The sequence below is a fragment of the Fundulus heteroclitus genome, unplaced genomic scaffold, assembly GCF_011125445.2.
Source record: "Fundulus heteroclitus isolate FHET01 unplaced genomic scaffold, MU-UCD_Fhet_4.1 scaffold_48, whole genome shotgun sequence".
NCBI classification, from domain to species: Eukaryota; Metazoa; Chordata; class Actinopteri; order Cyprinodontiformes; family Fundulidae; genus Fundulus; species Fundulus heteroclitus.
In genome coordinates, this window is record NW_023396901.1 from 2005707 (window position 1) to 2022332 (window position 16626).

Genomic DNA, 16626 nt, shown 5'->3' on the forward strand with positions numbered 1-16626 from the left:
GCACCTGTACGATGGCGTAGTTTCGCACGCGCATTTACGCTCAGCGCTGAGAGCGACTCGCGCTCGCGCACCAAATCCATTTACGTTGCTGGTAGTAAGGAGCAGCAGCGCAACGTCTCCCTCGCTGGTCGGTTTGCTCCGATCCCCCAGCAGAAACCATCCGCCCCGGAGCTCAGCCACGGAAAAGCCCCCACTGAAAGCAGCGGCACCACCTCGGAAGGAAACACCCCGAAAAGAGAGCGGGAGCGGTTTGTGGAGAAGAATGGCGGATCCGTGCAGCGACGTGCCTGTCGAGGCCGAGGACTCCGAGTGCGCTGATATTGCCGCTGCCTCCGGCCCTGGCTCTGACCCGGTCCCCGGCTCTGACCCTGGTCCTGGACCCGACCCCGACCCCGGTTCTGTTCTCGGTGCCGGTGTTGTCCCGGACGCCGGCCGTGTTCTCGCCCCTGCTTCTGGTCCCCGCCCCGGCGCGGTAGCTACACCTGAACCCATCCCCATGACCGTATCCAAACCGGAGGAGGCAGCCGCCCCCGGCCCGGGCGTTATCGCTCGCTCTGCCGCCGCCGCCGCCTCTTCTCTCGGCGCTGCGACCGAACCCATGACGGAGGAGGTAGCGCCGCCGCCTCGGCTGCCCAAAGCTCAAGTGGAGACGGTGAAGGGCCAGATATTTGACGTCGGACCCCGCTACACGAACCTGGCTTACATCGGCGAGGGGGCGTACGGGATGGTGTGGTGAGTGGTGCTGCGTGCTAGCTCGCGTCTGGCGCTTCCCGTCCCACCGGGCACCTGGAAACGGCGCGTCTTTTCGGCTCTTTAATCATGATAAAACGCGGCGTAAGTTTGCGGCGGCCCGGAGCTGCTGGTTAACGGGTTAGCTGAGCGGCTACAGGCGGGGCTGCGATGATAAGCCCTGCAGGAAACGGGGCTGGGGGGGGGGGGGGTGATTGCGCAGGACGTGCTTGTGCGCCAATTTGGACCCCCGGTTCTCAAGCTTGGTTTCTCGTCGCCGATTAGGCAGCCAGTCTGCAGGAAGAAGCAGCAGCAGCAGCGTAATAACCCGGGGAAGGACCCATTAGTTTGTGGCGAGGCCTTTCCGAGCTGCGGCGTGGAGCCGCTGCTGCTCCCGCTGAGGTCGGCGTCAAAAGTCGTCGCTGACCGGAACACGATAGGACGGGCAGTGGGTTCCCGTTCACGGCTCGACGTTTAGTTTACCGTCGCTGTCACTTTTTTGTTTACGTGATGTCGGTGAGGAGAGCGCGCCTGCAGCAAACGACAACACCAACCTGTTGGTTTGGTTCACCTGCAAGGAAACAAAAACATTTCACTGATCTGCCTCCTTTTTTTTCCCTGGCTGGTACCAATTTGCGCCATAATTTCTTTATTATTTTTCATGTCTTTATTATTATTTTTAAATTCTTTTATTATTATTATTATTATTATTATTATTATTATTATTATTATTATTATTATTTCTTTGTTATTATTTCTTTGTTATTATTAATTTCTTTATTTTCATTTCTTATGTTTCACTTTATTTAAAATTTCTTTATTATTATTTTTCTATTCTTATTATTTTTTTCTAACTTTTTTATTTTAGATTTTGAACAGGAAGGATGGGAAATAAAATAAAAGCAACAATAATGTTTGAAATTATTTTCCGAACAACTTTAATCTGCGATTTAATTTAAATTTCCTGGGGGGGGAAAAAACATTTCTTTGTCGATTTAATGGTAGCAGTTTCAGAGGTTTTCCCAAATCTAATTTTTGGACACAAATTTGAATGTCTAAACTGCAGCTTCCCGCAAACTACCAAAGCTAATCTTTGTCAATATAACATTTGTCATCTGTGCTACATTTGCATATTAGGTTTGAAATAGTTTATACGAGGACAAGTAAAAGTATCTAAAATTCCAAGTAACTATTTTCTTTTTGTCAATACTTGTAATTCATTTTGTATTTAAAAAAGTATAGTAGGATAAAAAGAAGTAGATTATTGCATTTTGCAAAACAATTAAGTTGCATTACAAACATCATTAAAATAGTTTAGGACAATTTTTATTTGAGTTTAGAATCCCAAAGTAACAAAAATATAATTTGTCATTAGTGCCTGCCTCACAGGACTGTAGAAGACCCCGAAACAACATCTTATGAAAGACTACAAGCACAGTTTATTTTTTTTATTTTATAACTTTTTAGTTTAGATTTAGAATTTTGAACAGGAAGAAAGGGGGGGGGGGGGAACTAACATATTCATGGGTGTAATAGCTCATTGTTTTCCAGACATCAAGGTACAGTGTCATACTATTCCAGGCTTACATACATAATCATACATAATCCATTTTTTCCCAGCCTTCAACACATTTCTCCAGTTCCAGCCTTAAAATAAAAGTCAGTCTCTCCATACAATAGATTTCTTTCACAATCCCACTCCTCTGGTGTAATGTTGGGGGGTCTGTTTGGAGCCATCTTCGGGTTATAGCCTTTTTACAACATGCCAAAAGGATCTTTAGCAGGTATTTGTGTTTGTGAGGGACCGATTCTGGTATTTTACTCAGATACAAAGTAATTAAAGAGTAGTCCAATTTCCCTCCCATCATCTGACATATTGCATTAGTTACTTCCCTCCAGTATGGTTGAATACAAAAAAACCTCATTTCTTTTCTTCTAATGGCTTAATTAATAGGTTTAACAAATGGGGGACAACTCAAATGCATTGCTCTGCTTTTATACACAATAGTATCTGCCAGTCAAGGGGAAATTGGCTCCTCGCGATGACTGATTTGTGCGTCTCTGCTGACCTAAAACCAAGAGTAGGTGCTTTGACTAGACCCAGATCAGCCAATTTCCCCTTGATTGGGTGGAGATTAGCGGGTCAGGTGCTAAAAAAAAGGGACATTCCTCAGATTTGTTTTGTTTTTAATCTTTCTTTCTTTTTCCGTGTTCGACTAACGTGGATCTTTGGTTTTTTTTATTCCCTTTTTAGCATCGGATGCATGCTCCTAACCTTTTAGTTTATTTTTTATGAGTCTGGCTAACTGCGTGCTGTTTGATGACGCATTTATAGACAGAAGAGGAAGGGAGTTCTTTACGGTGACGTACTTAATGAATAGGGGGAAAGAGGTTGTTGTTTTTTTTTCTTCAGTCGCTGATCACAGAACCTGTGGCACTTAAAAAATAAAAAACATAACTTTAATGCAATATATTTCATAGCTGATCGGTGCATCCCTGGCGTCCATCTGCGTTTGTCCGTGTCGCCGCATTTCATCCCCTGAGGGAACACGCGCGGCTTTTCTGCCGCGTGTTGTGCAGTTGGACGTTTCCAGCAGCAGCAGAGCTGCGTTGCAACATCTGGTCTCTTGCAAAGTGTCATGCAAAACACCAACTTCGATAACCCCAACAAAGGAAGTAGCACGTAGATAAAGCTCAGACTGTCACGGCATGTCACCTTCCTTGCACTCCACACCTTCCAGACCTGCATTTGCAGCTCTTTACGCCCTCCTAGGAGAGAACTCGCTGCTTCTGAGTGTGCCTGCATCTCGCATCTTCCGCGGTCCGGATGCAGACGTTCTGCGTGTGTGTGTGTGTGTTAAGTGGTGCGGCGTGTAACATGACGCTGTTTTTTTTTTCTCCCTCCTTTCCCACATGCAGCGCAGCTTTGGACAACTGGACCCACCAGCGGGTAGCCATCAAGAAAATCAGCCCGTTCGAGCACCAGACGTACTGCCAGCGCACGCTGCGAGAGATCAAGATCCTGCTGCGCTTCAACCACGAGAACATCATCGGGATCAATGACATCATCAGGGCGCAGCAGATGGAAAACATGAGAGATGTGTATCCTGCCGTCCCTCGCTGGGCCTTTAATTCACCCTAATGAGCCGAATGTCGTGCAGATTTTCTCGTTTTCGTGGTAAACTGAAGGGAAACTTTCAGCTGGGTGCAGGGGAGTCTTAAAAGTGTCTCCCTTGGTGTCTTTTTTTTTTTATTATTAATTGTTTTTGTTTGTTTGTGGCCCTCAGTGTTAGTTTTTAATATCTGGTCTTGTCACTTTTAATAACCTGCAGTGGAGTTGGGCTGAGACCCCCGCGCTCCTCCGCTTTATTGCAGCAGGCCCGCGTTGTTTCGTTTTCTGCAGCGCGTGGCTTGGAGGATTCGGCTGCGTCTTTTTTTACCCGAGTACAAATCTGAAATGATCTGGACTAATCCGAGTCCCCGCTCGTCTGATGAGGTCGAACGGGACGGACCGGTTGTTGATCTGGCGGTTAGTCGGGATTTTCCAGCCGCCCTCCGATCCCGTAGCACTTTAAGAGCGCTTTTCCAGGAAGCTGATTTTAAAATGGGCTCTGTTAGGATTTATATTGATTAGAAATGACTCATCGAGTGGGGTCGATTGCTGGTCGTTTATTAGACTGTGCAGAAGTGTTCACTAAGATCTGGTTCTGTTGTGGTCAGTTCAAGTCCGTCCAAGTTACCAAATACGTAACTGAAAAGCAACGTTTTAATGGAGGGCACAGAAAAAATAGTTACATAGTCCATTTTTGCAAAGTTGAGGTCATTATCCAGGCCGAAGTGACAATAATCTGCTTAACACCGATTCTGATTAATAAACAAAAGTTTACTTTCCATGCCAGATATGTAAACATGTAGATGTACTAAAATAAAAATTTTAATTGGAGTAGATTCAAAAAAGGAATTTGAATGAAAGTCACCCGGACGAAAAGTTGCTAAAACGACATACAGTAGATTGCTCTTTTGTTTTTGTCCAAAGGGTAAAAACAAACATTCAAAAATACACAACCTGGCCAAATTTATGCCTTTTGCATGAACCCAAAGTTAGATCGCTGGTTGTGGTTAAGCTGCTTCAGTGGTTTTTCCCTGGTTCCCATCAGGCCCTGGTGCTGTGTGGGCACGGCCCGCCAGCGGGCTGCTGTCACTGAGAATCCGCTCATCCAATTTCCCTTTTCAGAAAAGCTTCATTGTTTCCAGAAAAATGGCAAGAATGTCTGAGTCCTTTCATTCCTGCTCCCAGTCGGTTCAGCTGCGCCGTGCTGCCACCCTGTAGATGAGCAAAAACGAGGACCGACGCCGTTTGATCGGCCGAGATCAACAGATATGGTGCTTATCAGCAATTTGGTTGCTTTTTAACACAATGGTTGTGTTACTGCCAACAGTTGCAGTTGATATCTATCCTCCCTGGTTGCTGTGGTACCTCATCACTAGTAAGGTGTTTTCCAAAGGAGAGCTCCTCCCTCGCTGGTGGCCGTTGGTTTTTGAGCATGTCCAGTGAGAGAACTAGCAGAGTCGTTCCTCACGGACAGCGCTGGACACACTTATCGGCACTTTGGGTAAAGATTTGTAAAAAGCACTAAAATAAACCGACCCATTCTCACAGTAGTATCACATAACACTGAAAAAAAAGCCAGTCTTTAGTTTGAGAAGTATTTATATAATTGGTTTTATAATAAGGTCACTTTAATGCTTCATATGCTTTATTTAATTATTTTTTTGGGTCATTTGTTCTGATCTTATTCACTGTAGCTCACCACACCAGGTCTCTACTGGCTGTGGGTCTAATTTAGGACTGAGATGTCAATTACACGGTTTCAGTGGAGCAAGGTGCACCTGGTTACAAAGTAGGGTACCTATATGATTCGCTTTTACTATTGCATACAGTAATGTTGTAGCGATTGGTCTGCAATGTATCCTGCAGCCCTTTGTCTAGTTTTTTTTTTTTTTTTTTTTTTAAATCAATGCCCATAGCTCTCAAGCATACTGGAGGAACATGTTGGAATACGGTTTTGGACATGATTTTATATCAGGTTTTAATGTTGAAAACTGGAACTTTTGCATGGAAAGTTCTACATAACCTGTACGTTGGTGCAAAGCGTTCTTTCTGTCTAGTTTTTGCGGTTACTTTTTTTTTTCCTGTCTTACCAGCGTATGATTAGAGGAACACGGTCGTTGCAACACATGTTTCACATTGTCTAACAGCCCGACGTGTTGCACTTTCAGTGTCTTCATTAAGAGAACTAAAATAGAAGTAGTTGGTCTAAAGTGAGACGATATCAAACTTTGTTGTGAAAGGAGAACCTCCCGGTTGTTCAGTGTCAGGAAAAGGCTGCCTGGTTTGCCTTGACCCGTGGCGTCTGCCCAGCTACATCGTGCAGACTCTGATGGAGACGGACCTGTACAAGCTGCTGAAGACCCAGAGGCTGAGCAACGACCACGTGTGCTACTTCCTCTACCAGATCCTGAGGGGTCTCAAGTACATTCACTCCGCCAACGTGTTGCACCGGGACCTCAAGCCCTCCAACCTCCTCATCAACACCACCTGCGACCTCAAGGTGAGCCTGTGCTTTTCGTGTCAATAAAAAAAAAAAAAAAACACAAAAAAAACAATTTGATTTCACCTACTGAAAGCGCCTTGAACTTCTTCACATTCTGTCACTACAGCCTTTGATAGAGTAACACAGAGCACTGCGTAATTTAGTCAGGCCCAGTCCAAGTAACAATAGAAGACCCTGCAGGTGATGATGAAGATATTCTGGCATTTAAAATATTTTTTTTTTGCTTCTCTGATGGGAGTTTGTCATTGAGGAGGCCTCAGTTCCTCATAGACTTGTAGCCAACGGCTGAATTTGCTTTCCCCAGTTTGATTGTGCTCTGCTTTACATGTAAATGTTCATGGTACAGCTGCACCCTGCCTGATGAGTTTAACTCTTGGTGGGATGCTGTTTTTAAACGGGCTATAGTTTCAAGGGTTAGGAGGGGGGGGGAAATTTTCGGGTTTCATTTTTCTCTTCAGTCGTAAAGTTTTTTGTAGTTTTTAGCAGAAACCGACCTGTTCAGACAGTTTCCATCCACGGCTTTTGTTCATAAAATGATGACGTGTCTTTGAAATTACAGCAAATGGAACCTGCCTTGTAAAAGTTTTCACATTCTTTTAGGTTTTGTTTTGTTAATGACAAAGGGCTTGCCTGTTAAATGTCTCGAATCGTTGATTCAAAAACACAGTTTAATACTATGGTTAGTAATCCTGTTCAGAAACACTATTTGTTATACTGGGTAAAATCGTCCTTCCATCCTAAAAGGAGTTAATACAGCATGTATTCACAAAAAAGAGGTTCTCAGGTTCTGGGGGTATCGCCTTATCTATTGGTCGTCCCACATGTCAATCATTCTGACCTGGTCATGTGACGCCAGTGTGCGCGCTCGTTCCTTCAGAGTTTCCGCTTGCTGGCTGCGCACGTGCACCTCTAGTGTTTACGTATCCGGTTAGCTTAGCGGCTAGGTTAGCAGTTAGCTTAGCAATTAGCCTTTGTAGCTCCGCTGCTTTCAACGTAGACTTTAGACATGGCTGAGAGTCACAAGAAGCGAACCGCATTCGTGTTTATGAGAAGAAGCGGAAGGACTCAGCAGAATAAATAAGACCAGAGTGGATTTGGGAATTTTTTTTTTTTTTCACACGATCCCCCTGAAGAGCGGAAGGTAGCAGGTAAAACGGTCTTGCACATTCGCAGTTGGCTTTAATGAGACTTTGCAAGTCTTTTCAGATGAGTCTCGATCAGCTTTGCTCATCTGGACACTGAAACTCAGAATGAAGGGAAAGCATCCATGAACAGATTCTCAATTGGCTTTAGGTCTGGACTTTGATATGTTTTGATCTAAGCTTTTTTTCATTGCAGCTCTGGCTGAATGTTTTGTATCAACTTCCACGCCAGTCTCAAGTTTTTTCGCAGCTACTAACGGGATAGCCCTGTTTATAGCTTTGTCCACCTCTCCATCAGCTCTTAATTGACTGAAGAATATCATCCCCACAGGATGATGCTGCCATCCTCACCACCATGGTTCACTGCGACATTGCCATGTGAAGTGATGTCCAACGTTAGTTCTCAGTCACACATAAATTAAACTCATTTCTAAACATCTTTTCAACTCTGCCGCACACACTGGATAGGCTTTCATCTTCCCCCCTCAAGTGTTTATGTCAGATCACTGACCGCCATTTTTAATCACTAAAAAAAGACGAGACGGATACCTTGATAATGGCTCCTAGTCACATGATTTCTTCAACTTCAGTCTGCTGCACTCCAATTTATTTAGGGTATCACTGCAATTGGAGTCAAATACAAATTCCTGCCACACCTTTAGGATTTTTCTTGACAAGCAAACATCTTTATCCTTCCACTTGACAATTACGCAATACTTAAGTTGTTTTGTTACATAAAATTAATTGAAGTTCATGATTGTAGCGCCAGAAAGCATGTAAAAGGTTCAAGAGGTGTTAAGACTTGTGCAAGGCAAAAGGTGAATGGCATCCTAGGGGATGCTCAGTTTGATTAATGCAAGACTAAATTAAAGGCCTCATCTCAGTCATGTTCTTCTCATGTGCTTGAAATGGACCCTCAGGGTTTGTGGTGTAGTCCTCAGAGTGGTCTTGTGAACAGTGGGCAGCCAACCAGCAATCCCTGGATTAGTTGAGGAATGGAGAACAAAGGCAGCACATTTCAAAGCAGCTTTTTTGGCAAAGTTAAAACTAATGCAATAGTGAAGGTATACATTTGTGATCTTGTTTTACTGGCCAAAATGTGCATAAACATTTAAAAATACATATGCAGAGCAAACAGAGGTGAGTTGGAATAAATGTTCTGGATTGCATCTTTAATAGAAATGCTTTGATTATGACTTGTGCCCTGTCCCAATACTCACACTAAACCCTACGCACTTCTATGAAGTGTGAATCTGGTGGAAGTGCACTTAAGGGTCTGAGTACGCAGGTTACAAGCGTCCAAAAAAAACCAAACAGGACAATAGGGACACTGAGTTATGTCATCAACTAGCGCCTTTGTGTCATAACTATGACACAAAGGTGCAAGCATGACCGTCACCAGTTGTGCAATTTTTACTGCTACAAAGGATTAAGACTGCAACAAGCAATCATTTTGAGGGGAATAAATTGCAGGAACTGAAATTTGAGAGGAGTGGGCAGAACATGTATTGACACATGAGAAATCAATTCAATTTTATTTATATAGCGCCAATTCATGAAACATGTCATCTCAAGGCGCTTTCCAAAGTCAAATTCAATCAAATTATACAGATTGGTCAAAAAATGTCCTATATAAGGGAACCCAGTTGATTGCATCAAAGTCCCGGCAAGCAGGATGAATGGAAAATATTTTCATATACCCAAAATAAATATAAAATGACTAAAAAACAGATCTGTGCCTTTAATTAATGATAGCACCTTGATGTGACAGTGATTTTTCTTACAGTAAACAAGCAAGCAAACAAAAGGCATTTGATATTTTTCATATCTATTTCTTAATTGTATTTTTTACAACTTCATCAACAGCTGCTTTTGAGGTTAAAAAAAAATCAACATCGCACTCAGGAAACTGGTTGCTTATTTGTTCAGAAACGGACTTTCAGATAAAGACCAAGTCATTAAATAGACGTGCAAAACATTACTCTGTGCTTTCAGACATTTTAGAGTGCAAATATATCAAACAAATTCAACAAAGCAGATGGAATAAAATTAAACCAGCTGCTACTGTTTAACGTAATTTCAGTTTTATAAGTAAAAATAAATTCCAAATTTGTTTTAAGAAACAAACATTATTGATTTGTCATTTTATCTTAGGTGGTGGTATGATCTTAGGTCTTATTAGATTAAATATTTACACCTTGTGGCTCAAAATGTCACATGCAGCGATGAATTGTGTGTAATGCACTTCAATGAAGCCCTCATCACCAAAGTGTGGATTGTGCGCGCAAAGGGGGTGGAGGGAAATGCCACTCTGGAGAATCTGGGCTCACTACGCGCTCACACCCTCAGCAGGAACACGCATGTGAGGGGCACAAGGGTGGAAATGCGAGTGTTGGGACCGTGCCTAGCAAGCTGCCGGCCTCCCGTTAAGCCCTGTTCCTTCTCAGCACAGCACATTATCCTGCTTAAATGTAGCCGGATTACCTGCATATTATATAATTTATAAGACTTTTACATTACAGGGCAGCCTTTTCTCATAAAACAGGAACCTGAGAAGTGGAGGCTCTGGATTGTGGGTCCTCTGGCTGGAGCGTGGGATTTTTATCCTGTGGCGTGCTCTTGTTTCTTTCTCAGATCTGTGACTTCGGCCTGGCACGGATAGCCGATCCAGTGCACGACCACACCGGTTTCCTCACTGAGTACGTAGCCACGCGTTGGTACAGAGCCCCAGAAATCATGCTCAACTCAAAGGTACGGGTCTTACTCACTCTTACGGGTTTTGGTATTTGATTGGCGTGTTCATAAAATTCAACTGCACAGGTTTGATTTTCTCAGGGCTACTCAAAGTCTATCGACATGTGGTCAGTGGGCTGCATTCTGGCTGAGATGTTGACCAACAAGCCCATCTTCCCTGGGAAACACTATTTGGACCAACTAAACCACATATTGGGTGAGACTTGAATTTTTTTTCCCCCCTACAGCCATGAGGGGAATAAACCCAAATAGGCAGCCATACTGAGCCTCTTCTGTGTGTGCAGGCGTACTTGGCTCACCATCTCAAGAAGATCTGAACTGCATCATTAACATAAAGGCTCGTAACTACCTTCAGTCCCTGCCAGAGAAACCCAGGATTCCCTGGGAGAGACTCTTTCACAAGGCAGATCCAAAAGGTAAAAAAAAAAAAAACGTCATTTAGAAAATATCATGTAACGTTCGAAAAGCAAAAATACATCACAGTAATGTAGCCACAGCTCGTTTAAAGGCAGAAAAATGTTTGTTACACTGCAGAGAAGACATTCTTCGTGCATGGAAGGTTAATTTGTATGATAAAGAATAATGTCAAACGGTTAACTTATGGATTTCAAACACGTCCATAAAAACCAAAGAAATTTCTCTGCTAGAAACGCAAAGTTTACCGCAAAATGAAAGGTTTCCTCTGGGACCTTGCAACATTTATAAATAAATGGATTAGCCAAAAAGATTAATTTACTGCAGTAAAACAAAAAATTGTGAGGCGGAAAGTTATGCAGCAGTTTTGTCCTATGATGACCCTTTCACCTCCCCTCCTCCTCCTTTAAATCTGTGACATGTATTTATTCTGTTCATTTATGAAGTGGCAATTCACAACAGGTCATTTCAAGGTACTTTACAAAGTCCATTCAGTCGAATCGTACAGACGGATCGGTTAGTTCTCTATTTAAGGGAACCCAGTGGGTTGCATCAAGACATTGACTTGCAGCATTAACACCTCCTGAAAGCGTGTAGCCACAGTGGACAGTCGCACGCATATGGTGACAGTAGAGAGGAAAACTCCCCTTTAACTGGAAGAAACCTCCAGCCGAACCAGGCTCTGTGTGAACGGCCATCTGCCACAACTGAGTAGGTGTTAGAGAAGATGGAGTATACATACAAAAAGAACACTAAAGGTCTGATCCAGGAGTACTTTCTATGAGAGAAAAGGACAAGAGTAATGGCAGCACTAGCTTCTTTAGTGGTTATATCTAGGTGAGAAACACAACTAAGCAGATTAGCACTGAGCCAGTTTTAGAGGATGGAAGGGAATACATGCATTTAGTTGTAGTAAAAGCTCAGCCAAAAGCTGTCTAGGAGAGAAACAAGACTAAACACTAATAGGCAGGGCCAAGCCACCGTTTAAAGAAGGAGAATGAGAAGTTGGCAGCAGTAGCTCAGCTGATTTCTCCCTCCAGGATCACAGCTAAACAGAACATCAGGCCAGATGTTACTACTATGGAGAGAAATGGCAGAACATGAAGTGAAATGATGAAATATCAGCAAAAAAATACAAGATTGGAGAGTAGTAGGAAAATGTTATCTGAACACTTTGACTGTACACTAAATATTAGAGCTGGGCGACGTGGAGCAAAAAAATTACCCCTATATTTTTAGGCTGAATGCTGATATACGATATTTATCTCAATAGGCTTTTCTTTTCATAAAGTAATTACAAAAAGGCATCTCTGAATCAAATCTTAATCCCACATGTCTTACAGGCACGTTTCAACCAACAGCTGTAGATAACAATACGAAATAGCTGAAAAATAACCTACATACATAATTTCATTTTTAATACGACATATCATCTTGATATAAACGATGGTCTAATTATATATATATATATATATATATATATATATATATATATATATATATATATATATATATATATATATATATATATATATATATATATATACTATATATATATATATATATATATATATATATATATATATATATATATATATATAGTATATTTGTCTCTTTATGCCATTTGCACAGGTTACAAAAAAAGCAGTTTTTGGGCTATGCATATTGTGGGATCCAAAAAGTTGAATAATACCTTTTTTAATTTCCTAATGTGCATCTATCAGGAAGTCCAAAGCCAACACAGAGACGGGTCCAGTGTTCAAATCAAAGATAAACTGTAATTTGATGTCAAATCGATGGACAAAAACTGCATCTACTGAGCCTTGTTAGGTTTTTTTTTTATCTTTTGTAAGATGGAAGAAGGAAACGTCTGACAACTAAATGCTTTCCATTGAATTCATGTTTTTTGTGTAGAAACCCCACACTTTAAACATTTGTTGCATGGTCGATAATGGTTAACGATAAATCTTTTTTTTTTTTTTTTTCCCCTGTGTGAAGCCTTAAGTCTCCTGGGTCTCATGTTGACATTTAACCCCAACAAGCGCATCACTGTGGAAGACGCCCTGAGTCATCCTTACCTGGAGCAGTACTATGATCCCTCCGATGAGGTAAAAACACACCTTATGACTAGAGTTTAGTGAAGCGACTTTGTATTGGTGTTTAAACTGCTGTGCAGTCTATTGAAGGAGTCGTGCTTGCTCTGGAACTGCACAGGGGGAATAATTTCACTATGTTGTTTTAAAGGGCATATTCTACTGATTTATTTATATTTTTGTGCAACATTTTGTTTTCACTTGTGTTTCAGCTTTGCAACTTTTGATGGTTGGGTTCATTTCCATGTCAGAAGTCAAGAAAGTTGCAGGTTGCCAAACTGTGAGGACGTCAATGTGCGGAGCAGCTTGATTAGTGAAAGGGCATCAGTGCTTTAGCTGATGACCGTTCAAAATGAAAGTAGTGATAGTAAAGTCTCAGGCTTTAACATTAGTTCATATCTTAAAGATCTCTGTGGTGGTTTGTACACTGAGGGGAGTGAGTCAGGAGTTTGGAGGCCTAACAAACCGGCACGCTACAGAGGAGTTTAAAAGCATGTCGTTGGTGGCAAACGCTCTCTGTTCAAAATTCAAAATTCCTAGTAGCATGTTTCAATTTATGTTCCAGTTGAGATCAACATTGTTACACTGAGGTTAGCTCTTTTGAATGGATAAACTCACACACCAAAATCACCTGCTTCTATGGTGTCAGAGACAGTGAAGGGAAGCAGCTAAAGTGCTTTATTTATATACAAAAAAGTCAATATTTTTTATCCACTCAGAAGGTGGTTTTAGTTTTCTCATAACATCTTTTTATGCCCTTAAAATTCTCTTTAGACTGGCGGCACATGTAGTGTAGCTGGAGAGGAAGTTACAAATGCAAATCTGTTGCCTTCATTTCACTCAAACAATGGGGGTGGGTTGCATTTCAATTTACTTTAACCCAATCTGCATATCCTTCTTTATCTAACTAGTGTCCTGATGAAACGAACTTCCAATTTTGTTTTAATATTTAAAATGTAAATTATAAGGTGTATTTTTTAAGGACAGTATTTGTGTTTGTGTGGCTGTAACTCCATGTCAATTATAGCCCCATAGTTGCCTGAAAAAGCTGTAAATAGTCTTATTAGTGTAATCATTATCAGGACAGCATCAACAATATATCCACAATAAGTCCCCATCAACACCCCCCCCCCCCCCCCAAAAAAAAAAACAAAAAAAAAAACAGGTAAAGCAGGCAAAGACTGCTTTTGGTGGGTGTGAAGAAAATTCTGCACTTTTTTTAAACGTTTTTTTTTTTTTTTTGTACCTTTTTGCTGTCACGATGCTCGCTTATTCTTCCCACAATGAAGATCTTTGGAGAAAGGAGTGTTCACTCTGTGCCGTTTCTGTGTGTTCCAGTAAGCGCCCACACACCCACTTGGGACGTTTCTGCTAGAAAGGAAGAAAATAATGTTCTTTCTGCTGTTTACCTCTGTGGTTCAAGCCTATGTGGTCACCGTTGACCACATAGGCCAGCAAATGTCCATTTTAGAGAGCCGTGATTCCAAAGGTTCGGTCGGAAAAGTTTTTTTTTTTTGGTCTTGTTTTTTTTGGTCTTTAAGCTATGCTGCAATATTTATTGTAAGCTGTTCTGCTTTGTCAGGGGAAGCCTCTTAGCTGTGCATTGAGTATTTAGTTTGATCAGCAGATCTGCTTATGAAAGGTTAATGAAATGTTGCAACAATTGTTCTCCTTTTTATACTGAGTCCATTGTTTCGTGGTTTGTATTTTTGCCGAAATGTCCTCTACTTTGACATAAAATTTAAATCCTGTACCGAACAAAGGATTTAATATGATAATGCTGTCATTGAAGCCAGTAGCGGCCATTCTGTCAATTATAAACCAGTCAGACTCTTCAGGTCCCGTCTTTAATCGTGTTCTGTGTGTTTCTGTTGTCAGCCCACAGCAGAGGAGCCGTTCGATTTCAGAACAGAACTGGATGATCTTCCCAAGGAGAAGCTGAAGGAAATGATCTTTGAAGAAACGGCTCGTTTCCAGACGATCACCCAGATCAGCTGAGAGACAACAGGTACGGCGCGTTTGGGACGGTAGGCCTAGATTCAGTCTGAAATCAGCCTGTAGCCTCACTGAATCAAACATCCACAGATGTGAAAATTTTACTTTTTTAAGTCATTTCTGTCCACCTTCCTTTACTCTGATACCCCTTAATGAAATCCACTGCAAACAATTATTTTCAGAAGTCGCCTTATTAGTAAATCTGGGTATAAACACAGCTGTTAGTTTGTTAGTATGGCCCAATCCGAACATAGAAAACTCCCAAATATCTGCTGTGTTTCCAAACATGATAGCACAATGCTCAACTGTATTAACGTTACGATTAGCGTGCGTTTGAATATTTTCTAAAAGGAGAAGTTTCTCTGCCTGTTAACTGAATAGATTATTGAGCTACTGTAAGGTTTGAACGTAAAGTGAGGAGAAAAAAAAACATTTAAAATGGACTAATGTCTCAGGTCGGATGAAGGTACGCGTGAACTTAAATATCCAATACAAGTCTTGATGTTCTGGATTGTGAATTTTTAATTTTTTTCCCCTTTCTGTTTCTTTCTTCCTTTCTTAGTTTTAACAAGCTATTAAAAAGCCACAGCGAGGCTTGGAGCCAGAAGACTCTTGAACGATATGCTAAAACAAAAGAAAAGAAAAGTGCATCCTCAAGAAACCGACAAAAAGTGACAACGGCAAAATATAAACCTTCTACCTGCTTTACCCTTTGCATTTCTACTGCAAGACAGAGCTAAGTATAAGAATGAATTGCTGTTACCGAGCGGGGGTGTAGTCTTGGTTTTGTCCACGTTAGACTCATCACTCACCTCACATATTATTATTTTTCCCTTTTTATGCCCCTTTCTACTGTTCTGGCTTGTCTGGCACTTTCTACAGTAACTCCCCCCCCCTTTGTCAGGTTGCTGATGTCTCTGAGCTCCCCTGCCATCTATACGCCATAACTACTGTATTAACCAACTCCATAACTCTCCTGATGTATGTGAACGAGTTACAGCGTGGAACGTTTGAGGGCTTAAAGAACGAGGATAGGGGCGCTAACTGGGTGTGTGCATGTACATACAGAATATAGTGGCTTTTCTAGTTATTTTTCTTAAACGTGGCCGTCGGTTTTTCGTCTGTAAACGTGTGTTCGGTTCAAGCTTGTGTGTATTTGAGTCACTTTTTGTGTGTTTTCTTTCTTTTTTCTTTTTTAGACTATGATTTGATGGTTTTAGTAGCATGTTGGCAGGATTTCTTTACCCTTTCTCCTTTTTCTGTGTGAAAACCCCCCCGATGAACGCACGCATTCCTGAAAACTGACCAAAGCGGCGAAGGGAATCCAAGGACAAAAATTGATGCACAACTTCGCCCCGAGACCAAGCACACACACCGAAGGCTCCTAAAACACACGGATTTACAGCACGACGCATATTGGATGAAACGAGACAAAGAAAGCCTGCAGGCTTATGAAAATGTTGCAGCTGTGATACCAAAGTCCTTCTTTTTTTTTTTTTTTTTTTTTTTTTTTTTTTCTCCCCCCAGGACGGATGAGTTTCTCCGTCGTTTCCTGACGAGGACTCCTCGTTTTCTTGTTGCACTGCTTTCAAGCTGCACCCAGTTTATGAGCAAGAACTCGCGCAGCACAGAAACCCAACCCACTTGGACATGCATGACTGTAACTTCTAAGCCCTTCTTTTTTTTTTTCCTGTTGTTGTGTTACAGCGCCGTGACGCTCGTCAATGAACTCGCTCCGTGTTTTAAAAAAAAAAAAGAAAACAAAAAAACTGCCTCTGTTCGGTCAGGACAGTCGTTGGTATTATTTAATTGATGTTTCGTCGGCTCAAAGCTTGAGCGAAGCCGTGTTTTCCCACCGTGCATTCTTGCACAACCCAATGCACG

General features: G+C 41.8%; 1 protein-coding gene across 1 annotated transcript; it reads left to right on the forward strand.

Annotated features, from left to right (window-relative positions):
- The first annotated feature begins 67 nt into the window (after window positions 1-67).
- On the forward strand, window positions 68-16181 carry mapk3 (mitogen-activated protein kinase 3). Its single transcript, XM_012882243.3, has 9 exons — window positions 68-732; window positions 3649-3831; window positions 6152-6341; window positions 10121-10237; window positions 10322-10436; window positions 10525-10656; window positions 12653-12762; window positions 14626-14755; window positions 15305-16181. Exons 1-8 carry the CDS (start codon window positions 263-265, stop codon window positions 14743-14745), a joined length of 1437 nt encoding a protein of 478 aa, XP_012737697.2. The 5' UTR covers window positions 68-262; the 3' UTR covers window positions 14746-14755; window positions 15305-16181.
- The last annotated feature ends 445 nt before the right edge of the window (window positions 16182-16626 follow it).

Excerpts from the sequence above, each read along its gene's own strand:
- mapk3 (XM_012882243.3), top strand. The coding sequence starts at position 263 with ATGGCGGATCCGTGCAGCGACGTGCCTGTCGAGGCCGAGGACTCCGAG. Across the intron at positions 10,657-12,652 it reads TCACAAGGCAGATCCAAAAG|CCTTAAGTCTCCTGGGTCTC; the intron begins GTAAAAAAAAAA and ends CCCTGTGTGAAG. Across the intron at positions 12,763-14,625 it reads ACTATGATCCCTCCGATGAG|CCCACAGCAGAGGAGCCGTT; the intron begins GTAAAAACACAC and ends TTCTGTTGTCAG.